The sequence below is a fragment of the Pelecanus crispus genome, chromosome 15 (assembly GCF_030463565.1).
Source record: "Pelecanus crispus isolate bPelCri1 chromosome 15, bPelCri1.pri, whole genome shotgun sequence".
Taxonomy (NCBI): domain Eukaryota; kingdom Metazoa; phylum Chordata; class Aves; order Pelecaniformes; family Pelecanidae; genus Pelecanus; species Pelecanus crispus.
This window is the reverse complement of record NC_134657.1, coordinates 9,105,644-9,130,492: the sequence shown is the minus strand read 5'-3', so window position 1 is coordinate 9,130,492 and position 24,849 is coordinate 9,105,644. Positions and strand designations below refer to the sequence as shown.

The 24,849-nt window shown below is 42.2% G+C and overlaps 1 protein-coding gene across 1 annotated transcript in view; it reads right to left on the bottom strand.

Annotated features, from left to right (window-relative positions):
• PRDM16 (PR/SET domain 16) overlaps window positions 1-20,059 on the bottom strand; it is a 218,926-nt gene extending 198,867 nt beyond the window's left edge. The window contains exon 1 of the mRNA XM_075721479.1: window positions 19,718-20,059. Within this exon, the coding sequence (XP_075577594.1) occupies window positions 19,718-20,044 (327 nt within the window). The 5' untranslated portion in view covers window positions 20,045-20,059. The remainder of the gene's footprint in view (window positions 1-19,717) is intronic.
• Window positions 20,060-24,849: the final 4,790 nt, after the last annotated feature.

Genomic DNA, 24,849 nt, shown 5'->3' with positions numbered 1-24,849 from the left:
AAAAATACTACACGTGGGTAAATCGGTTGCCTCCTGGCTGTTAGGTGCACGCAACCTGTTTGAGCGCCGGTGATTCCTGCGTGCAAAGGCAAAAACAGCCTCCGGTCCCTGAACATCTGGCTGAGCGCAATGCCTTAGAGGTTTTCACTGCGGCCGAGCCTCCCAGCGTTTCCCTTTCTCTCCCTCCTCTCTGCATCCACGACAGGCAGTCCAGCGATCACCTGCAATGGCAGCCACAGAGGGTGACCTGAGCCCTAGAGCTACTGCTGCAACAAATGAGAGAGCTTAACTAGAGCAAGACTGGCATAAAAAGGAAAGAGAAAAAAAGAGAGGAACAAAGATTCCGTCCAATTTGCTCTTTTCGGCATTGTAAAAACTGGCCTGTTTCCCAGTATATCACTCTGCCATTGAATAAGGTCAATTGCAGAGCAGTTCTTCAGTCATCCTGATGGGTTTTCATGAGAAAGTGAATGGAGTGCAAATTAGCCAAAGTCGTCACAAGCTTTTTTACTGTCACTCTAAGCCTGACAGTCCAAAGGAAAATGAGGATTAATAAATCTAACGAACTTTCTCTATTATCCAAGCCAGGTTAGGAAACTATTTATTGTCTCTCTTTTTCTATGTTTCATCCATTTTGCCTACTGTGGTGAAGCATTTCAAGAAGAAAGAAACAACAGACGCATGCACACACACGCTTGCACGCACACACAGAGCTTAACCTCTCCAAATCTGCTAGACAGAGCCATAGACATACCAGAAAATAAAGGCACTGGCATCGTGCAAGCAAATCAAGATTTTAAAATAATTCTGCCTTGCACATACCGTACAGTTTTATATGAATCCTTACAGCTGCTGATTTCCATTAACTAATACGCGTTCAATGTGCTAAACAGACATTTTTTATGGGAGAAAGAATAATGACTGCTAGCAAGTCTTAAAAAGTACCTCTTTTTAAAAACAAAAAATTGGTTTCAAGGGGGAAACATTTTTTAACAATTATATCCACATGTGTGAAGTAGATTTTAGTGCGGTTTCAAAAAATACTTTTTTTTTTAATAGAATAAGGCATTTCAGTAGCTACTGGTCTAGAATGCAAATCTTTACTAATTTATTAAAATCATTTGTATTTGGGTAGCTTTTGGAAAACTAGCTTAACTAAGAGAGAATTGCCTGAAACATTCTCAGAGACCAGGAGGTCACACCAAGCCTATCAAAGGCATCTAGGAACCATTTAGCATTTTCCGTTTGGGAGGTTTAAGTATGCGTATATGCATACACATATATATACACGTCTGTATGCATGTATTTAAGTCTAGCATAATGCAAATCTGTCCAACTTCACAGTTGGAAAAGTGTTATGCCATGTAATTTGTAACACGTTGCGATCGGTACAGTGGTTTTCATTCAAGAATCTCAAAGTCCTTAAAAACTTTCGTGAATCAGGCCTCATGCTGTCTGAAACTAGATGTATATGTTTTCAGAATGCGTGTTTTAAGCACCAGTTAAGACATTTCCCATCTGCGATAAAACAGGTGGGGAAAAGGAGACAAAAAGATCAGCCACTTGCTAACGTCCCTGGCAATAAACGCCTGGGAGGAGACCAGCACAAATGTCAGGTCAACTGGCTCCTACTGCAATCTTAACAAAGAGTGATCAAACTCCTGACTTCTGAGGATCAGAAATACATTAATGGTGGAAGCAAGCAAAATAGACTGTAAACAAAAGTTTGGCACCAGGATCCTAACAAAAACACCCCAGCATTGCGAATAAGGACAAAGATGGTAAGAGAACATCGAACTAGTCACACACAAAAGTAACAGCTCTTTTTTATACTAAAATGCTGAACACCAACACTAGCTACAGTCTAATATGATGCAATTTTTCATCTTCCTTCTGGTAACTATGAAAACTGTTATTTCAACTCTTGCTTCTTGCCTTTGTGTCGGTCCTGACCATATGTGTATTCCTCTCCCATCACAATCTGCTAAACTTCTTTCACTACCAAGAAGGAAAAAGGTCAAAGGAGAAAACGCAAGGTTTCATTCTGGAAGCTACTCAAAAAGAAGTTGCTTTAATTTCTTCCATATTTCTTTGAGGTAATCATAATTGTAGCAAAAAAAAAAAAATCATTAAATACATAGTCGGACATACTCATGGCTGCAGTGGATAACAAACCAGTTTAAAGTCAAGTCAAAGAGTTTGTTTCAACACTTTGTTTTCAGCTTTTATGTGGAGAGACTTACGAGAATAAATTCCCCCTGAGGAAGTTCATGCTACGATCTGACTAACCAAAGAAAAATTGTTTAGCATTCAAAGCAATCTGGGGTTTGTTGAGATTTCCCTTCTCCTACTTTTACAGTCACTTGTCATTCCATTTAATAAGAGAGAAAACTTTCCTGACCATTGAAATTATGCCATTCAAGATATTAAGGAAAACACGCATACCCCAAAGTAAAGGTAAAATTATGCTGCAATCATCAAATCAGCCTTCTCTTCTTTATCCCATCTGTATATTCTCCTTGTAAATGCTCAAGAATTGGTTAGAAAGCTCCACGAGCGGCATAGTCCTACCTGCTTGCCACTTAAATTGCTGGTATTTTAATCTCATCAAAGAATCTGAGTTTTTCTTCCTGCTGTTTTGACTTTGCTGTCTCTTAGTCTTGTCACATTCACTAGTTTTGAATAAGTGCAGAACTTGCATTTACAGAATTTGCAATCTGCAAGATTGTTTAAGTGATTTATCAAATACTTTGATTGAACACTTATTGCTGTTCCAGTTCTGAATCTCATTTAAATTGACTGGGCTTGACATAAGCCTTTGGAGTGAACACAGAAATGAGTCCGGGCTGTGTCAGGTACGGCACGAGGGGAAAAAAGTTCCACCTCCAGCCACAGCACTTCTGGAAGTGCACACTGATAAAAGCGGCCATGTAACACAGTCCTTATTCAGCATTTTATGTCTGACAAGACCAGAATGCCAACCGTCAGACAGGCTTTATCTTATTAACGCTCCAGCACAGGGTCGCTGCAGGTAGGTTCACAACACCCAGAGCATCTAGCATCGCCCACGTTCCTAAAACAGAAACCTAGTCTGAGCTGTCCGCGGAGCTAAGGGCTCCGTAACGTTGGTACGCTCTGCACAGCCACAACAACCATGTTACTTCAACAGACCTTACAATCGCTTTGCACTCCCAGCCAACATACAGATCGGAGTAACGCTGGGCTCTACGGAGTTTTGAAATATCCGCAAAGTTGAAAACCGGTAAATTTTTGTCATCAAATGTTTGATGTACTTCTGGGGATACTAAGCAAACTGAGGGCAAACGAGTTTGAAGGTCTACATAGACACCTAATGCCACAGCACCAGAAGGGATGCAGCAAAACTCTTCCCATCAAATCAGAAAGCAAGGCACGACAGACAAGTATCATTGGAAGGTATCTTTTTTTAACATGAAAAAGAAAAAACATCTGTAACCACAAACTTCCTTTGCATTCACCTCTATGATCCTGTACTAAGTGTGCACCCCACATAAACTTTTTAGCATGTTGCTTGTGTTTACCCCTACTCCGAAGATACTATTCAACAGATGAAGTAACTGAAGCCACCAGAGGTGACTCACAAGATTGTGCACCGGATTCTTACACACTCGTGGTCCACAGAGGCATGGGTCGGCTCTGACAAGGAGAAGGCGGCTCTTCCAGCAGGCTGCCCTGAGAAACCCTCAGCTTTGAAAATGTTTTTACCCACTTTATATGGAACAGTCAACACTTGTTGCAAATCCATTCCTTCCTTCAGGATTCTGGTGAAGAAAATGGACGCTGAAACGGGTACGTTGACCGTGAATGGCTGTGAGTGTCGCAACGGAGCTGCCAGCCAACTCTTTGCGTCTGGCTGCTCCCGTTCATCACACTCTTCTGGTTGTGGTGAGGCTGAGGCCACAAGTCAACCTCCACAGATTTACAGCAATAAATACCACAGAGGCTTTTAGACTTGGCATTTCCTAATAACAAATAAATAAACGTTTATTGCCTTTGTTCCTAATTTTGCTTAAGTTCATGAGATTTTACAGAGCTTTACCAAATCAACTAACAGTTCCCCTTGCACGTTCAATGCCTACGTTTCACTGAGGCATCATTTGAAATTAACTGTTAGTACATGAAATTCATGCAAGACGGGGGCTTCCCTGTTGTTTCATAATTTAACGTAGAACGAATGCAGTCTCCAAGAACATTTGCTGCCTGCAACATCACTTTCCATGGTATAACCATTTAGAAACAAACCACAGAAATTAATAAAAGTACACAAATGCTGTAATAAATCTCTTCAAAAATAACAGGCAGAGGTGGGCCAAAGCCACAGTGGATTTCAAGCACCCAGGATTCCGAGGTGATCAGATACAGAGTTTTCATCATTAATAACAAGCAAGCAAAAACAGAACAAATGAAGAGCTTGTAAGAGATTAAAATTACATGCTTTTGCAGCATAACGGTTGTGAGTCTTTCTTACTAAATCTGTTGTCTTTCAGGCTCATGGCATTTTCAATGCTTCCTCCAAACTCATGTGGGATAATGCACTTCCAAAAAGTAGGCTCTAGGTATGCACATTCTTAAAATCAACCACTCAACACGCATCCAAATAAAAGTGAGCTTTCCTACCCATTTTCCCCAAGAAAGGAAGCTCAGAGCCCTTTTATGCATTGTGAATGGCCCACCTAATTTAGACTGAATTATACCCTAACCTTCATTTCCCCTTTACTTCTTTGCTCCATTCAGCAGTTTCTGACTTCAGCTAATTCACTAACAATCCCAGCTGGTCCTTCCCAGCTCCCGGTTCTTTAGCACATTGTCCAAGGAAACTATGTGCTCCCATCTACACTGGTATTCCACTCTCCAATTAACCTACTGCTGAGAGGCTTTACCCCTTTCCACCATCCATTCCTCTGCACATACATTCTTTTTAACCTTTTACTTCTTGAATTGAAGTTTATAAGATCTCTTCCAGGTGAGAAGGTGTTAAATTTATTTGCGAAATGTGGTGCTGGTTACACAGGAAGACATAACACGCGATCAGGCGACAGCTACGAAAAAATAATCTGGTTGATCTAGAATGCATTTCAAAGCCAAGTATTCAGGCGCAGATGTTTAAGATACAAGTAAACAAATAACAAAAGAATTTCCACACTTGCTGTATGACAGGCATATGCTTGTTCGTATTGCTGAAACCATGCAGAGTAACTAAGGTCAGCCAGAGGTATGGCTGCTGTTTCATCCACACAGCCCGGCAGTAGCACTGCTCAAGACACATAGAGGGATTTTCTGTTCTCATTATTTAAAAACAATCAATCCCTTTTCTATCATACAATTGCAACTTCGATGACAATAAAACGAGTGTCTGTACCCGTGCAACCACGTGTTCTTTACTGTGGAAGTTTTGCCATGTCTGCAAGAGGTAACGGTCTTAAACATATCCATATTTCAGATCTATTTTACTGACTACTTTAGTATACTGCTTTGGCTCATCAGGGCCACAGTTGATCCTAGTTATTGGGTGCCTGATCATCACCCATCTACTCGCACAAACAGAATCACCCAGGCTACAAACAGTTCTGCTGTCTTGGGATAAAAGCCAAGACTTCAACATCTTCAAGTCCCCTATCCAACGACTATGTAATTATATAAAGAAAATTCCCACAGCAATGTTAATAAACCTCACTTCACTCAGACTCGAGACTTGTCTCTCCTCTATTATGGTGAGCGCCTGCACATAGCCCGTGCTGCTAAAAAAGGGTCCTCCTTTTTACTTAAACTGTCACGGTTATTCCAAAAATCTCTTTTCTAGCGTAGATTAAGACCCCATTTTAAAAGACCTAAACTTCGATTTATGCTTCCCAAGAGCCATTTAACATTTCGTTTTCTGACACGATGCCAAGCATCCTCTTTCTAGGTAAATGGCACAGATCTCATTGTTGACAAGATCCTAGATAAAACAAAGATAGTGAAAATGTAATTGATGGCTATTAAACACCTACCTCCCCCAATTCATTCTTTCTTGTACATTTGCTTAGAACCAAGTGAGCATAATAGCAGCACAGCTCTCAGAAAGTGGTTTTCAGAATCAGGCAGTGAGAAAGTCAATATGGAGCAGTGTGTCCATTTGTTTTGATTTATCTCACTAACTTCAATTGACAGTTAATTCATCAGAGTAGGAAAATGCCAGTCTAGTGAAAACACAACTCATGAAGGAGAGAGAACAGAGTGGAAAACGTGGAGTGTGGATAATACAGGTAATAAATTAAAGGATACAGTATCAGTATTTTATCATTCACATTCTGAATTTGCTATAGTCCTACTCTTGCCAATTAGGGTTTATAGTAAGCAGTAAATTTACACATGCGTCTCCTGATACATACATATCACACACAAGCCCTTTACAAAATGAAGCAACTTTGAGAAACAGGAAAAGACAGGAAAAGAAGTCACTTTGGCTCAAATTTCTAAATCTGAAATTTCCAGCAGATTACTGCAAAAGCTTGTAATAAACTGCAGGCAAGATGAGAATTTACACTGCGAACGTTGGCTTGGATCTAAAATCCACAAAAATAATAGAGTTGAAAATGAGATCTGCAACAGAAATAGTGGTGCAGCGCTGGCCGAGCGCAGCAGTGCCGCAGAGCAGGGAGCGGTGCCGAGAGGTGCCCCGAGCCGGCCAACGCTTGCCAGGGCTGCGTGGCCCCCTCGTCTGGGGCACTGTTTGGTGGGTTCCCTGTTTCAGCTCCTCGACCCCACAACTTCACGTCATTTGCTATCACCCAGAAATACTCAACTTCTCCCTGGGTTTTTTTGTTTGTTGTTGTTGTTTTTTGGGGTTGTTTTTTTTCCCCCTTAACACCCCTTTCTCCCAAAGGGCAGCTTCGAGGACGTTTTTAGGGCTGGTCTTTGCCTGATCTTATGACAACATCAGCGATGACAATGAAAGCTGGAGGCAGTATTGAGGGAGCACTCGTGAGCCCGGCCCATTCCCACCGCATTTGTCTCGTAGCCCTCCGGTATCCAGAGCCGTTGTGTAAGAGCCATTAGAGAGACTATCCCTGCCTATTCCTGCTGATAGATCCATTTACGGACTGGATTCACACCCTCCCAGTCCTCTCTGAACCTTCTCATCTACCTGTCTCCACAGGTAGCATGTTCTGGAATTCACTTTTCACTACATAAAGCAGACTTGCTTGTATTTAAATTAAACACTTTTTCTACTAGTTTCATCAAATGCTCCTACTACGAGTCTTAGATTACTTCTTAGATAGCAATTCCAAATTCCCTTTATCCACTGCTTTCAGGATTTTGTAAACTTCACCAGTATCCACTCTACACCTTCTCCTCTCCAAACTCAGCAAATCCAGATTTTCTAGTTCTTCCTCCTAGAACAGCTGCTCTCAATCCTCTTGGAAATTTTAGCTGCCCTCCCCTGTTCTTTCTCCAGCTCCGCTCTACCTCTCCCCACACCAGAGCTGCAAGACAGAGGCACACCGAGGTCTATATAGCAGCGTAACGATGTCCTCTGCCTTGTTCTCAACGTCCTCCCGGTAAGCCCAGTGTGCTGTTGACTTTTTTTGGCTGCCATTGCCCACTGAGCCAATTTCGGAGATCTGGCAGCAGAGACGGCAAGCTCTCTTCCCTGCGTTCTGTCTGCCAGTTTGAAGTTCAGCATTGCACAGACACGGCTTAGATTATTCTTCCCTGGATACACTAAATTACATGACTTTATCTAAATGGAAGGTAACCTGCGATCGTTTTTGCCCATTCACTAAGTTTTGCAGGGCTATTGACATTTCAGTCAGCACCATCCTTGATGCTTAACTTATGTCTGCAAAGCACCGCTAGTCCACTTAGCAGTAAAACCCAATTTCTGCTCCAAAGAACACTGACAACTCGACAAGAATCTGAACTTCCTTGCTTTTTTTTAAAAAAAAAAAAAAAAAAAAAATCAAGCTCGTAGGCATATTGAAACCCAAGCACAGCTGCAGTGGACTAAGAAATTAAGCTTCTTTCTGTCCATTTCCCAGGAAACTGGACGAGAGCCAAAAATAATCTGTCCTGTTTAAAGTAAGTATCTGCATTTTGCCTCAACAGCTCTCCAGAAAGGCAGCCTGTTTATCTCCCTTCCACACTGCTGAAATTCATTCTGGAGATGATACAAGCACTTATGAATAGCAAAAGATACTTAACTTCTGGGAGTGGAAGCGTCTGTAAATCAGTACTTAGAACAAGAGTTTAGTTAGTATTTAAGAGATGAGATGCACACACCTTTTGTTTGAATGCAAGTAAATATACAACAAGGTGCAAGCTTCCTAACAGTGCAGTACTCTTGCATTATTAAGCGCTCTTAATAAGAGGTTGAACACAACACTGCTGAGACAGAAAAGACTGCATCAACTCTAAAAATCCATGCTGCTAGCTAAAAGACTGCAAAGGCACAAATATGGGTTAGCAACACAGAAGATATAAAGAAATCGCAGCCTGAACTTTCACCCAAACACCTAAATAAAATCAGAAGTCTTCCAAAGGTTTAGAAAAGTCTAGATGTTTCTGCTATAGTCACAAGCCACTGCATTTCGAGGGCTTTTATTGCTCAGAAAGGAAAATATCAATTACCGCAGTAGGGTTTATTGGTATGTACGGTCACAGGAAGACATGAAAGTCTCGTAGCCAGAACGCCAGGCTTGTCCAGTGAATAGGCTAAACTCCTCATAACCGCAAAACAATTTCAAAACATTGGTCTTTTATCTGCATCCAGTTTCTAAACATCTTGAGGTTGATGTTCACCACCACTTGACACTGCAATACGAATTTCACAGGCTGGTTCTTCAGCATGTTTTTGCCCTGCTGCTCGCTTGACTGCTGCCACACTCCCCCCACACCTGCGACTCCACCCTTTGCCTCCTCCTTCTTTTTCACCAAAAGTTGAAATGTTCCAAAAGGATCGACTATACCAAAAGTTCAAATAGTCTGCCGAAGGTGCGGAATCTGCTTGTGTTAAATTGTTATACACAGACATTTCTGGAACTTGGCTGGACCCAGCCGTCGCATCCCACGCGCACAGCAGCGCTGCTGCACGCCGAGGTCGGAAGGAAGCGCGGTCAGCAGGCTCCCAGCCTGCCGTTGCGCTTCGGCCCTGCTCCTGCGCTGGCGGCAGAGACGCACACGCAATACTGCAGCACCCGTAATCACCACCACTACCAATATCAAGGGCTAAGTCACTGGAGCTGTATTTAATTCTTCCCTTGCAAAAGCTTTCAAGTCAACTCCATTAAAGTAATCCACCACAGTGATTCAAGTTTTAGAGACAAGGATTTCCAACCCCTCAACTGAGCACCCTGTAATTGAACAGCAGTGATTCAAAGTTGTTAAACAAGCCTGCCTTTCATTAGATAAAAGATGAAGAAAGCTAAAAGGTATAGGCACTAAAAAGATACCTGATGTCTTACGGTATGAGGGGTGGAATTCTCCAGCCCTACTAAAGCTCACCACAGCTGCCTATGTCGTACAGACGGGATATTCACCCAAACCATAGCTGACAACTCTCCCCTCCTTCAAGAGACAAATGTTTATTCTCCTCGTCACAGCAAGTCCTTTGGACTACGGCTGTTGTCTGCTAAGAGCGGATCTTTTATTTCGTATCGGGCTCTTTGACACTTGTCAAGTTCACTTTTTAATTTCAGCTCTTGCAGCATTAAAATCATACTCCCAATACAACTTTTGCTGGCCTGCTGCACAAAAATACTTTTAGTGCATACATATGTAATCCGGTTTTTAAAATTTGCTTTAAATCAATAAATTGGATTTAAATTTGCAAGAACCCCTCGTTAACAGTTCTGAAAACGCTGGAGCCCAGCTTGCTGGGAGGCAGCTTCCGCACAGCCTGCACCCCCCTCCCTGCAGCTCTCGGGGACAGGCTGCCCTGCCTACACGGAGCCCTCCGTGCGACGGCCGGCAGAGCCGGGGAATGGGTACTGCTCAGACCTACCACTTTCTGACTCCAAGACGGGAGGTTTAGCCAGTTCCCTGCATCGCTCTTCTTTTCCAAACATTTGGCTTTGGTGATTTCCCCCCCGCCCCTTCCCTTTCCCTTACTCCAAGTTTAAGGCAGTTCACCACTTACGGTCATTTACAGCTTACATCTCAGTAAATCCAGAAGGTGTCTGATGAAAAAGAGGGACTAGCCAAGCATCTTAATCCCCCTGTTCATTCATGCTCTCTGTAATGTTCTTTCAGGCCTCTGCTGAGAGACTAGGCTGAAATGAAGGCTGATAAATTAGTCTGGAGGGAAACAAGGCAGATTCTGCTTGTAAAAGGTCATTCCAACTTTGTTCTGGGTGAGGGTTTATCTTGACTGCAGCTGCGACAGACAATGGCCGGGGCCTAAACGGCAGAAATCCTAGCTCTGCTCATGAAATTACTGTGCTGATAAGGTAGAATGGGCTTCAGTGAGATCTAAATGGGAAAAGGGAGGTGGGGGACAAGGGTGAAATGTAGGTATTTTTGAACATGATTGAACAGGGATGGCACAATAAGATGTACAATTAAAGCAATGACTTGCCCAGGCATTATCTGAAAGTGAAGAAACATACTGCTCGCTAATCAGATCAAAAGGAAGAAAATACCCACTTCTGTGTGCTGAACAAACGGCCTCAGTACAAACGCAGGCACGAGTGGGCTGAATGCTGCGGTTTCTATACCAGAAAGGTTATGAAATACATTAAACACAAAGGTGAGTCTTAAAGATCAGGGCTTCTGAACTACTGCATCATTTACTATACATTACATCGCTTCCCAGACCCACTGGAGATTTACTCCACTAGCAACACGTTGCCAAGAGCAACCTAAATAAGCCCCACTAAAGAGCATGCACGAGCAGGACATCTGGGCGAGAACACTTCAGTGAAAAGCACTTTAATTTTTTTAAGCACATCTTGTTTATTTCTGAGGCAAAGAGAGTAAGTGATGGCAAGTTCTGACGAACCGCTCTCCAGTCCGCGCTTCCTGATGCGTACACAGGTTGCCTTTCCTTGCGAGAGAGATGCCGCTCCTTTATTTACGCATCCCACTTGAGTGTGCATGTCTCCAATCAATGCAAACACGTTAAATGGTCACAGCATACTGCTACCAGTCTGGAACCCAATTACGCTAACCAGCTTCCACTTAGGGCTGCGCCTCAGATGATCTGGTTATCTGTTTGCTTTCAGAGAGGACAGAGAGAACCAGGAAATGAAGAGAGATGCACAAATGAGTCGAGGTGGATATTTTACAAGGACGCTTCGCAAAGCAGCTGGCCTTAGTCACGACTCGAGAAACAAAGCACACCAGTAGTAATAAAATTTCCAAAGTCACCCCTATGCACGGAAGTGCTCCTTCCGCTCTGACTGGCCAACTCGCCACCTTGGCTGACCACTAGACCTCCTCCTGCAGACGTGCTTCTTCCACTACTGTTTCTAAATGTGACTCAAACTTAGCTTCACACCTCCCTCGGATGAACAGCCCATGTCTTTCAAAGTTGAAAGCTTTCAGTACAAGGGCTGCCTCGTTTTGTACAGGTCCCAGCACCTTGCTGTGATGAAAGACACAAAAAGAGGACAGGATGAATAATTACATGATACGTTAACAAGCAAAGAACAAAGACTCACCTATGTCCCACTACTACAGAAAGAGCGACAGACCCAACTTTTCATTTTCACCGCTACTACAACTTCCACAGCCAAACAAGAAGCGAGGGAAGTGCCAAAATGTGTGAAGTTCTAAATGCCACAAAGTAAGAGTTGCTACATTTAGCAGTTCTCCAAATCTGCGGTGCTGCTCCGTATTTGCTATGGGAAGAGGAGGATGGTGCCAAATTATGCGGAGAATGTGATTTCCCCTTTCTCTAAAAGTAATTAACATAACATTTTACTCCGGAAAATTCACCGTTGTTACTTCTTGTATTGTACAGATCGAGGTAAAGAAATTTAACTTAAAACCTTCAGACTTCATGATTAACCAGGAACTCAAATGAGGTTCACCGAAAGGTTTGCTAATGTCACAAACCTTTGGAGTCTAAACACAGCGCTAAGTATTTAAGCCTTGACTCAAAGTTGACTAATGACCTTCTCGAACGTCTTAGCACAAGGTTTCTGGAACTTGGGGGCTAGGGATAAGCTACACAGAAAAAGGACCCCGGAAGATAACTGGGTGAACACCTAAAACATTCAGCCGGTCAGGGTCCCTCACACAGCACGGGACAGTGCAAGCGAGGTGCGGGCAGCCCACCCGTGAGCAGGAAAGGCGCAGCAGCTCAGACCTCAGCAGCCAGCACCCGGGTTCACTGGAGAACCCGGCTACGCTCCTCTATTGCTGGCTTACGCCGGAGCCCTCGATGCCGTACTATCGCACGCACGGCACCTGCTGGTGAGCAGCACGAGGACTGTCCTCTCAACCAGCAAACACACCCCCGATCACCACGCAGAAGTAGCCTAAGAGCTGCCAAGCAAGTTGTTTTGCATCGCTTCCACCTTCTGCAATTGCAACTGAAAGAGCCCACAGAGTGACGCCTTTATGGTTTAACTCTAACTTATTGATCAGTTCCTTTACAAAAGCCTACTGTGTTCCAATGCTCCATCAGCCAGGCTTTTCTGGGAACGGACAAAATAAAGGTTGGATTTCTACACAGGTTAACATTCCAGAGGAAGAAGTAGTGCCCTGTATTCTGCAAGGCTTTTGACAATGAAAAGAGCTATTTTTCAAACCCTGTGGTCACCACTGAGCTACTAGTGGGATTTTCTTTTCCTCCTTTTTTTCTTTTCCCTTTTTTTTTTTTAAAGTGTGGATGATAAAATACTGTTTCAGAAGCTGGTATTCATGGATGTCTCTCGAAGACGAAAAGAAAATATTTATTTCCTTTTTCTGCTTGTGAATCAGAATGTTCTATTTAAAGAAAGTGCCCTCTGCCGGATTGCTCATGAGTTATTACCCCTTATGGAAATAAAGGAGAAATATCAGGAGGTATTCTTAGTCATTCCCTTCCCCTGTCTCTTCTTTTTTTTTCTTAATTCCTTATATACCCATGTTTTAGAGAAGTGCCTAAGATAGAGCAAGATATCTTGGCATTCTTGGGCCTAAAAAAGACTTACTCTTTTAACCCTGACATTGAAGCATTCGGTGAAATGCACCATCAAAAAATGGTACAAATTTCAGTCGTTTCACTTGAATGTCATAAGGTGCATTTCTCATTTTTATCCAGGGTTGAAATAAATAAATTAAACATCACCCCCCCCAACAGATTTAGTTGTAGAGAATGGGATTTTGCCTTTGCTACAAAAAGCAGTTCCCCCGCACCCTTCCCCGCTTTTTCTTGTTGCTTCTTTTTCTGAATCAACAGCCAGCAGCGTGTGCCTACTGGCATGTTTTTAATACCCGGCATAGGAAACAGTCTAACAATTGACAGGACCTGGAAGCTGACTCTTCCCCTTCCTCACGATGGTCTCCTAACACCAGAACAAAGGCCCTTTACTGCGGATAAAATTAAAGTGTCGATGTTCTCACCGCAGCTGCTCTCTGGAAAGGGGACAGTATCTAGCACGTACAAAGTTGAGCAACTTTATTGGCCCAAAATCGCACAGTATTTAGAACATTTAGAGTTCAGTAAGTTCTTTTTCCTCCTTGAGATTAATTTTTTTCACTTACGTGCCAGGTTTCAGTCTAAAGCAAAAATTTATCTGCAGTATAATAATGCATTTGTATATACATTTATATAGATTCTAACTATGGATGCCTGTTAGCAACTACTAGTGGCTAAGGGCGTATCTGGGAAGTCCCAGAGGACTCTTACGTTCTGTTTGCCTTATGAACCCATGGATTCTTTCTTTTTCAGAATTATTCTAGCCAAACAAAACTTGGAGAAATTGTGAAGTAACCCTGCATGGGAAATGTTTTCTGCGTAGGTAACACGCTCCGTCTAGGGCATGGCCATGCACACCATTCTTCTGCTCGTTCCCTGCAAGCGTGTTAGATGTGGTTTTGAAAACAGCGATTCATAAGCTCTTTTTCCCCGAGCGATAAAAGCTGTTATAGTAACATTATTCTCAAGCCAAAGGGAAAGGCAGAGGCCAGAGAAAATGAATGAATCAGAAAACACATGAAAACTACAAGGAAATGTCATCACATCCTTTCAGTCTGAAAGCTGAAAGAACGTTAGCAAGAGATGAGTGCAAACAGGTCTGGGGATTTCTTTGCTCATTTAAAGGACTCACTTCTTTTAGCATCTTCTCTTAAGAAACAGGACGGACAAGAACATGCTGCTTTAACAAACTGTAGCAGCTTTTAAAGTGAAACGAGGGAATTTGGGCTGCATGTTCTTTTAACTGGGAAGCGTGACAAAACCACCGCAGTTAAAAGAACGCTTAGAGTCTCCTTCCTATTTTAATATTTTTAAGAATCAAGCAAATGCAACATAATTCTCCTCTCGGCAATCAAGGCCAGTCACGTGAAGTAAATTTTCCTTGGCGCTTCTGAGTGTTTCTAAAAAACAAACAAACAAAATAAACAAAAAAGACCCCCACACCAAAATATAAATATTCTGTTTTGTGGCCTCACGGAGGTCGAACTGCTCTGAATCACTGACACTATAAAGCATGCTCAAAAAGCAGCAGAGTTTGCCACTGGCACAGATGTGAAGCCAAGAATGCCTGCTGCATCCTTAGCTGCCGGCTCTTATTTTTTCCACTGTTATTTGTCTTTCATGGGTCAGCTTCTACCTTCACCCTAAAGTATTAAATGAAAGCACTTATTTTTCAAATGTAAAGAAGCAGCCTGCCTCTTATACTGTAGTGTAAGAGAAGCCTCTTGTGTTTCAGCAAATAATCTCTCTTAAAATACAAATTAAAACAAAGGAACCAATAACTATATTTTATTAATGGTATTTACTCTGTGCAGCAAACTGAGCTAAAAGCATATCTGATTGCTTCCAAATTCCCTAGAATTCAGTTGCTAAATTTCCCTCAAGGATGTGATTCCCATTCTTCTCTCAATTAGCAAAATAAACAGTGCTATGATAAATATCATTATTTACTCAACAAAGTGATCAAAATCATTCCGCGATTTTTTTTTTTTTTTTTTTTAGGTCCCAGAGGCAATAAAGTGAAAACACGCTGTGATTTATTTGGGGTACTCTGAATGGTATGTTCTGTGTCAGCAGGCAAGGAAGTAATAGGATCAGGAGAGCAGAGCAGAAATGCAATCACGTCACACTAAATAATCACAAGGCTTTTAGTTTGGGTGGTGTCTTTTAAGGGAAAAAAGGTAGATAAACACGATCAGCACAGTAGTGTCAGGGAATGAGGCACAGAGGGAAAACACACAGCACACCATCCTATACAAGCACTTACGGAATCCTCTCTAGGAGGGCGCGGGGGCTGGAAGACGGACACATCTCATTTATTTTTATGAAATGAGCATGATTCACTCGCTGCCATCCCATGTTAAAAAAGCCCTTGAATAATAGGTGTGGTTCAATGTAAAGAAGATTTTTAAAAACTTATTGCACAAAGCAAATGTTGGAGGAAAAACATATGAAGAAACAAGATAGTGAAGACTTGCTGCAGATAAAGCAGGACATGGAGTCACCCAGTCTTAACCCAGTCCCTCCTGTCTGCCTAAAAGGAAAAACAGCTATAACAAAAAAAAAATTACATGTCTTTTTTTCAAGATATGGCAACTAAGACACAGCATTCTGTATTCCCTATGATGTTTTAGGCTATTAGGGGAAATAATGAGTAAAGCTGAAAGTTTCAGCAAATAGCATTCTTCTCCTACCTCCTGGAGCTAGATGTTTTACATCAGAACCCGGTCTGGATCAAACAGTTTAGATAAAAAAAAAAAAGAGCTGGCCCCTACCTCCAAACAGGAGCCCGTGTTTCTTGAGGACTTCAAAGAAATACAGCTAACTGGTTTGCTTCATTTCAATTTTCACAAATCTGGTCTTACTGAAGTTTGAAAAGAGAAAGCTATTTCTGCAGTGTTAATGCCTTGCATAGAAGAGAGAGATCCACTTTGAAACCAAGCCCTTAATAGCACATTTTTCAGCCCCCCCAAAATGGATTTCTTTTTTTTTAACTACAGAAATCAGAAGAAACAGATCTTAATGGTGAAGTGCAAACTGAAGCATTTTTAAATTTGTATTGTATTTTAATATGCTGAATTAGCGTGCTTAAGCTTTAACTAAAAAAATCTGCAGAACAGCAATAAAAACATGCCTTCACACCTACATGTAACGAGCCTACTTCAACATCCGCCAGCACTGCTTCGTCCTTCAAGCTATCTACAGCAGATTGGGGCCCATTACAGATGGGCACAAGTCCAAACGTTAACAAACTCGCATACTGACCACGTTCGGAGCCAGATACGCATTTTTAAGCACGAAGATGTGTCCTATACAACAGCATAAGCAATAGTTTCTAGCAAAACTGAGATGTTGCTACTGAATGCCCACTTCAAAATGGGATGCAAAGCATTCTTCGGTATCACCACTTCCACTGGCACGCTTAGTTTAGTTGAAGTCTGACAACAAATTTCCTGTGATGAAGGGCAAGAAGTTCTTGTGCAAAAGGCAGAAACACTATTAAAATTAAGAAATTGATGACTACTAAAAACGAACAAAAAAAGACCAGGTTTTCAGGGTTTGGTGGCGTGGGGTGTCCACAGAAGTGGCATTATCATGAGTATAAACTATAGGGAATGAACTGAGAGATATGACTAGAGAAGAAGGTTGGGTGTGCAGAACACCTGTCTTCCCTGAAGTGAAAATACTAATCTAACAGAATAGGCAATTCAAGTATCACAGTAATTAGCCAGCAATAAGTTATGTGTAAGAAGTCTTACAACAGCATTCGACTTTTAAGTCACGGCAAGTCAAAACTGCAAGTTAGAGAAGTATTGTCAAAAAACAATGTCAAACTGCGTAAGGAACACTCCTCACGGTACGCTACAAAAACTAGATTTGTTAGATTCATCACTATTGTAAGAAACAACACGCAGAGGCAAAAGCCTAGTCAACAAGTTATAGGGTGACAAAAAACTCCTCCCCTTTCTTTTTTTTTCTCTTGCTGCCAGTTGTCTGCCTACTCAATTTTTATTAACAGAGGGTGGAAACATATCCCAAGTTACAATTTCCTAGCACAAGTAACATCACGTAAAGCTGCCCAGAACACCTCTTTAAGGCTTTTCTAACCTTACATTCAAAGGAAACACCTCAGAAACCAACACACAGGCAGAGATAGTATTTATTACATGAATTCCTGTTTAGCACACAAAGGTCTTCGCATACGTTGTTCTCAAGTGAAATGATGAAGGTACTGAGTGACTAAAAACAGATTTCTGAACTTTCTTTAAGCGTACCGGGAAGTGGAAAACTTCGAGAGGTATCTGCAAGTACAAGCAAGGTCAAAAGAGATAGTGTCAGGGTGGGTCTAAGACAGTGTTTGAGGACATCTGATGGAGGACAAATAGTCCCTCCTTTCAGGTATAAAACGTACCTGCCAAATCGGGGAACAAAAGATGCCGCTGAACTGTGAGAAGTACCACAGAGAAAGAAAGTTTGTTCAATTACACTACAAAAATAAACAGTATCGCAAAGTCAACGTAGACTGAAGATAATAGATACAGCTTATATCAGGCCTGGCATTCAGTGCAGAACGGATATAGGGAACGTTTCTTAAAAACATGAATGTAAATACAAACTTTTATCAGAAATATAAAACACAAGGGCAAAGTTTTGCCAAGGTCATAGAGAAAAAGATTTGCGTTACTCAAATTTGGTCTGACTTCCAGCTGCCAAAGAGTATAGCACTTTGTTCCAAAAAAAATCATCAGCTTTAAAAACCACAAAAACAAATGCCACCTATAAATACTAGGTTCAGAAAAAGAGAATTCACCTTTCTGTAGGAGCCACTTCCACCTGCAGCCTCCAAATAATCACTATTGCATATTCCTAGAGGAAGATTGTGCTTTGTTTCAGAGAGACCCTAATGGGACCAGTACACTAGGCAATGTCAAGCTGCCTCATACCTATAGCCTCCCTGAAACAGGCAGGTATTTCCAGTATATTAACAGGGATTCCCCCTCCCCGCCCAAAAAAACCCCATGGTTTGAAGCTAATACAGTAATACTCATCAAATATTCTCTAATGATATTCACAAGAAAAGCAGCTAACACAAAGATGAACTTCTGAGGAATGCCATCGGCAGGGGGGAAAGGGAATCAAAACTCTCAGCTGAACTTCCCTTCTTTCCCTGCATCAGGAGAGAAAGAAAGGAAACTCTCAACTCATTCAACCAAACTCTGATTTTAGCGCTTCAGACATTTCCTACTGCAGAACAACAAAACATGACTGAGTTTGGTTTTCGTAGCAAGTGTTGTTTGCTTTTTCCTGCACTTTCGACACATTAAAAAAGTAAACAAAAACATCTGGACGTACGGAATCTAACTGCTGATTTTTCAGACTTCACAATCAAAAGTGTAAATACAAGCAGACACAATTTACAATGGTAATGCTTAAGTCTGGCCTTTCTGACCTCGTTTTCTAAGAAAACAGGGCTTCTGCGATTGCACTGTTGGCTTGCCCACGTGGTAAGTCTTACCGTTTTAGCCCTTAGCTGCTTCCCACCTCTGTACTCCAACAGTTTTTAAAGCACAGCTTCGTGTCAGTTAGAGGCCGATGGAGAAAACAGGCCAAGTCACTGCTTCACCCAGGGGAAAAGGGAGGTAAAATTCAGCATCCACATATTTTGATGGACGGGGCTAGCCTACCCAACAGCCCGCGAGTCCTAGCCAGCCAAACCTCTCCGAACCAGCTGCCCCAGCTGCAGCCTCTTCCCTCATCCCCATCGGATGCACAGCACGGGTGGTGCTGGGGTGGACATTAGGGCTACAGCAGAGAAGCAAGGATATAGTGGATAACGGATGCTGGAGGCACTGGGATAGGGCTCTGGACACAGAGCATAAATCCTAGGCTACATTTCACTGTTCGCAGAACCGACTGTAATTTATGGTAATTCTTAGGGGTATGGAAATTTTCAAATCAAAAATATAGGAGCAGAAGAGACTAAGATGATTTCTGGGACAATCCCAGAAAAGCAGGGAGAAAGATACGAGTTCTGGGATAGTGGTGTTTTTCCTATTGAAGACTGTTTTTTGTTTGGCTCTTGGGGAAAAATGACTTTCACATTCCTTTATCTTTGCTGCAGAACAAGAACTCAAGAACATCTAGGGTGTTAATGGGTACATGCTACTTTTCTATGACCAGTTAATAACGCCTGCACAGCTAACATGGACTGGAAGTCAAAGGTAACACACCCAACTACAAAACATGATGCGACTAATCATATTTCTTCCATTGTGACAAGTTCTGAACACAATTTGAAAATGACAAGCTCTTTAAGAAGTGACCCAACATCATTTAAAACCAACCTTCTAAAATGGTGCTAGAGCAGTACTTGTAGCCCAAGAAGCTATCTTACAAAGGACTTCTGCTGCTTTTTAAATACGGCACGTAATCGGGGATGCAAAATAACGCAGGGAAATACGGCATTAGCAAAGTCACCGCTTCTGTCCCCAGGCCAGCCAGGACTCACTCTAGCTTTACCAACAGTTTGCACAGAAGACAAATGAATGTGATTAGCACATTCAACACGCTTACCTCCCATCCAAAGTTTGTTTCCTTTAATGTGCTCCTTTGTACTGTCATATAGGGTCCAAATCTTTCCCCAACTTCAATCTTCTTTTTGGCCCAAATCCCTAGCCCTGCCCCTGGAACCGAAGATTCTCTGAGTTCAAAATCTGGTGGGACTGGAATGTCATCAGGAATGTAGACGGGAGCTTCATAAGGTGAGCCCTCCTTGGGAGTGAAGTCCTCACTGGTGGGAAAGGGTGATGGAGGTCCGACAGGAATGGGGGACATAATACTGTCCTCTGTTTCCTCCTCTGCACTTTCGCCAGCAAGGAGATCAGGGTCGGTCTCGTACATATTATTTACAATCTCGCTGTCACCTAAAAGGGGAAACAGCAGAACAAAACACACTGAAATACTCACGTGAACATTAGTTATTCTCTTCTTGGGACAAAGTTTCATAAAGCCTAGTTCGCATGCTCTAAGGACAGAAGTAGTGGCAGAAAAAAAAGACAATCCTCACTCCGATGGAACTGAGGTAAGACCATTCACACCGGTTGCACAATATTCAGTGCTACTGACGGATGAGATGGAAGCTAATGGCAGGCCTGTCATGTCATACTGCATCAGGGTTACTGCAGTGGTTGTCTTTCAGCAGCGGAAAGAGGGAAGAAAACATAGCAGAGATATTTGAGGTTCTCTGTAACTATCGTTTTAACTGGCTCAGTCTATTTTGTAGAGGAAATAAAAGAGAAATTGAAGTAAAATCCGACTCAAATTTGGCAAGAACTGTTTGCCTAGTACTTGGGTTTCTTGGGTTCAATGCGTCACACAACAGAAGCCGTGGCTGACGCGACCTTCCAGCCACACCTCAGCAATGCACCTCTTCAGGTGCAACAAGAGCATCACTAGTTCGCAAGACTAACGTGTCCTCCACGCTTAAACAGGGAGCATTTTAAGCTACGCTCTCAACCGCAGTACAGACACCATTTCACCGGACTCCACAGGACGGGGATCTGGCTTCCAATAGTGCTACAACAGTCGGAGAGAAAGCTAGGGAAAAGCTGTGCACTTCCTTCTATCCCACGCAACAGCTCATCAGCTAGACAGAAACAGATTAACCCAAGTAGTATTATAACGTTACTCTTTAAAAAGAAACTCAAGCACTTAAAAACACGGGGCTAAAATGCTTATTTAATTTCATACTATTCCATATGAAGAATTTTAGAGGTGAGTCACTATTTCTTTTTTCCTTTTTTGAAATACTGATTTGTGTGGTCTTTCCACAAAAGCATCAGCGGAACTGCAGCTGTTTTTCCTATGCCTCAACTTCTTCAGCTGTATAAGGTAGTAGGGAAAAAAACCAAAACACCACATAAGAAGATTTGAATGGGATGTATATAGCATAAAGGCAAAATTTTAAGTAGGAGGAGTAAACGTTACTAGCCAGAACTGATAGCTGCATCCAGTTAGAAATACCACGTCCAACCTTTCATGCTTAGCATCTTCAGTATAATTACAGCACTGTTCAGCTCAGTGCCTACAAAAGACTGGGAATCAGATTAGTCCAGAGGATAGGAAGGGAGTGCACGTGCACGTGTGTGTTTGGGGAAAACAAACAACACACACCTCCTGCCCCGCAAAGTAAATGCCCTTAATCCCGCAAACTTTTAAGCTTCATTTTCCAGCAACAAATTATTACACTTCAGAGAATTACAAGGCAATTCCATTATTAAACCTGTGACAACATGCATCCATTTTCTGGTTTGATATTGCCTTGTACAACCTAAAAATATTCTTCAAACATCCCTGCCTCTTCCATCACTTGCCAAAAACAAATAATCTGAGTCACGTTTACCAGAATGCACTGAAAGAAAACTAAATAAGAAAAAAGTCTGTGAGCACAGGAGTTGACTAAGAAGTTTTCAGAAAAATACTTTTAACTGGAAAACATTAGTCTGCTGAATCCAAAACGTTTCATTCAGACACACATTTCAGTGATCTCACGGCAGAATTCTGCTTGCTGGGTGCACTTCTGCTATGAAGCCGCCACGTTTCCTCCAAATTCATTTATGCATCAGCCAAAGAGACCAATCTTCCAAGGCAGCCTTGCTGTAAGGACTCCTAAGGCTTCCTCCAGCCGCTCCCCGCCGTACAGATGGGATTCTACAAGTCCCCTGGCCCTGTAGTGCTAACGGGGACTCGGCCACGTTTCCACATCAGGAGCCTGGACAGCACCGCTGGAGCTCCACTTCGACTCTTCCCTCTGCCACAGGGCCGGTAAACACAGGGGATGATAGCTGAGCACGTCGGATCTCGGAACCCAAGAATACATTCCATTTCTCTATTTTCAGAATCAAACACTCCATTTCAAAATTAGTTGTCCCCTTTCCTCCTTCACTTTCCTGACCATACAAAATTTTTGAAATTTAAGTCCTTTGATTAATGATTTTTTTTTAAATTTATTATTATTTTCACAAAATTCCCCAAGGACAGAAAACTCTGCTATTTGACCAACTTTCCCTTGGACTTGAATACAGCAATATTCCCACAATGAAACCACATTCTGATGTACTTGTGTTTGGAATACGTTTATTCTTATGAAATGCAGCTATTATTATTGTTGTGGTTGTGATAGTAACGCTGAAAGCTCCTGTTCAGTCTGATTAACCAGCCCTGCTTGGAAGACAGCTCCTTCTTCAAAGAATTGACAAAGAGATGGAAGGGGAGATGGCTTAGAGAGTCTTACAAGACGAGACACACAGCCGCAGAGAGAATAAACAGGTTGCTAACAGAGCTGGAAAACAAACCCCGGGGCTCAGCCGATCACCTTCATGAGGAAAGCATCCTCCTCCTCACGCCGAAGGTGGAACTGAAGGGAAGGAGACTTGCGTCTGCACGACTGCCATCACAGCTCCTGTCTGAAGAACGTACCTTCACCAGAACTTCTAACCTCACAAACACCTACATTAACTACGAATGGAGGCGACTTTTTTTTTCCAGTAAGCGGACAAACCCAGAGCAGGGTAATTTGTAGAAGCATCGCCATAATTTGCAATCCAAACACAGGCCTACAGTCACTGCTAACCAGGCTTCAGTTATTCCAGAAGCATGTCCAATTGCTCCTCGTTTGCTGGAAAGTCAAGAACTTGAGCTCTTTTTAAGACTACAAAAATAGGCTACACAATAGTACATTATTTACATTTATGAAATCTTGAAATTCTTCAGGTTTTTAAGGTTTGATAAGGATTATAGCTCTATAATTGCAGCGATCATTCCGAAACATTCTTTGGGCAGCCGAAAGAAGCAATTCAGTGGCGAACAGAAAATAATATGCAAGCTGCCGTCGTAAACAAAACCAAAAACAAACCCCACGTCACTAGTTTCTCTTATCCATGGCGGCATCTGCATTCTGACTATAAACCCTTGACGACTGCGATTTCCTGAGCCAAGCTGGTCTGCTGCACTAGAGAGCTCCTACACAGCGATGCGGAGATGTATCGTAAACAAACCGACGGGTTTGCAGATAGATGCGTCACTGATAGATTTTAAGGACAGAAAAGAGGATTTGTGCTAATTCCATATGACCTCCTGCATTACTTAGGCCACAGGACTCCTCTGAATTATTTCCATCTTCAAGATCAAAAGGTGGTACACCGCTTATCTTTAGGCTGAACCCCCCTACTCGAAGCTTTTCCAGCACTGCCCCACACTTGCAGCACAGCTCCGCCGCTCCGGTACGCTGCTCCGGGCTGACGCTGCCCTCCGACACCTTTGCCCAGCAGCGATTACTGTCACGGGAGAAGGGCTCGCACAACGCACGCACGCAGCGCGACGGCCGGCGCTAACGGGGAAGCGGGAGCCCCTTTGTCTCCCCTCTTCCTGGCAAGCCGTCTGCCTCCTTTTTACCTTCTGCACTCAACGTCTCTCCCTTTCCAATTTCTGAGGATGTCACCTCTTCACCTCCGGAATGAGCTACAGAGGATAGAATATCTTTCACCGAAATGTGTGGTTTCAACCCTTTACAGACTCCTGACGCAACCATCTGTGGGTTTTCAACAACTTTTTTGAACTATCTATATTAGAACTGGCTAGAGCATTCCAGGATCGCCCAAGTGATTGCTAAAGCCAGAGAGAAATTTTCCAAGAGAACTCCACTGAGGACAACAGACTTAATCTTTGGGATGCATTTACCTCTTCAGCTTGTTAGTCCTAAATAGGGCCCTGCACAGATTTTACGATCTTTATCATGCAAAGTGTAATACTTTAACGTCATACGCTGTACTTAAGTGAACAGTTATTCAGGCATCATAAACCATTTAAACACAGTTATCAGAATTGTGCTCTTATATCTCATATTTCCTGTATCTGAGAAATGATATATATTTAGTTCCAACTTCCCAGGGCACAAAGCCCATTAATGAAATTTCCCTCTAACTAAAAGAGGGTATTTTCACTCTAATGGTTTGAGATTAAGAAGAAAGTAAGTTTCAGAAACCTTCTGCGAAAGCTACTAGGAAATAAAAAAGTAATTACTATTTATCTTCAAAGTTTTTGCCACATTAATTGGAGTGCTCGTTAGCATATTAGAACGCTCTATTTGAATTAAATGAGACGAACTGATATTGATATGCCTCATATCAAACTGAAGCAGAAATTATGTTATTTCCAAATACAGGGGGTTTAGTTGGCAGGAAAATTGTAGTTGTAACAGAAAGCTGGGTAAAATGTTAAAGTAATATTCCAAAATACCAGTCAGTAAGAACATTAAGATTCATTGTGTAAAGCAAAAATTGCGTTTACTGAAAGTTAGTTGCAGCTACACCATAATAAATCTATAGCTATTAATCACAAATTAATCTGAATTAACAAAAATACAAGTATTCCCATTAGCTAGCACATCAGCTTTGTAGCATACAATTTCAGCCATTAATTGAAACTCAGCGTGGATTATTATTTCCTTGCAATTCTGTAATTCACAGAGCAAAAAGGGATGTTTATTAGTACCCAACTTTCTCAACACTAAACAAAAGATACCCTATCTGCTGAAAGGGAAAGCATCTCAAGGAACTGCAAACAGTGCTTACTTACACACCAAAATATCATACTAACGGGGAAGTCTCAGAGCAGAACCTCTAAAAGAGGTGCACTGGAACGCAGAA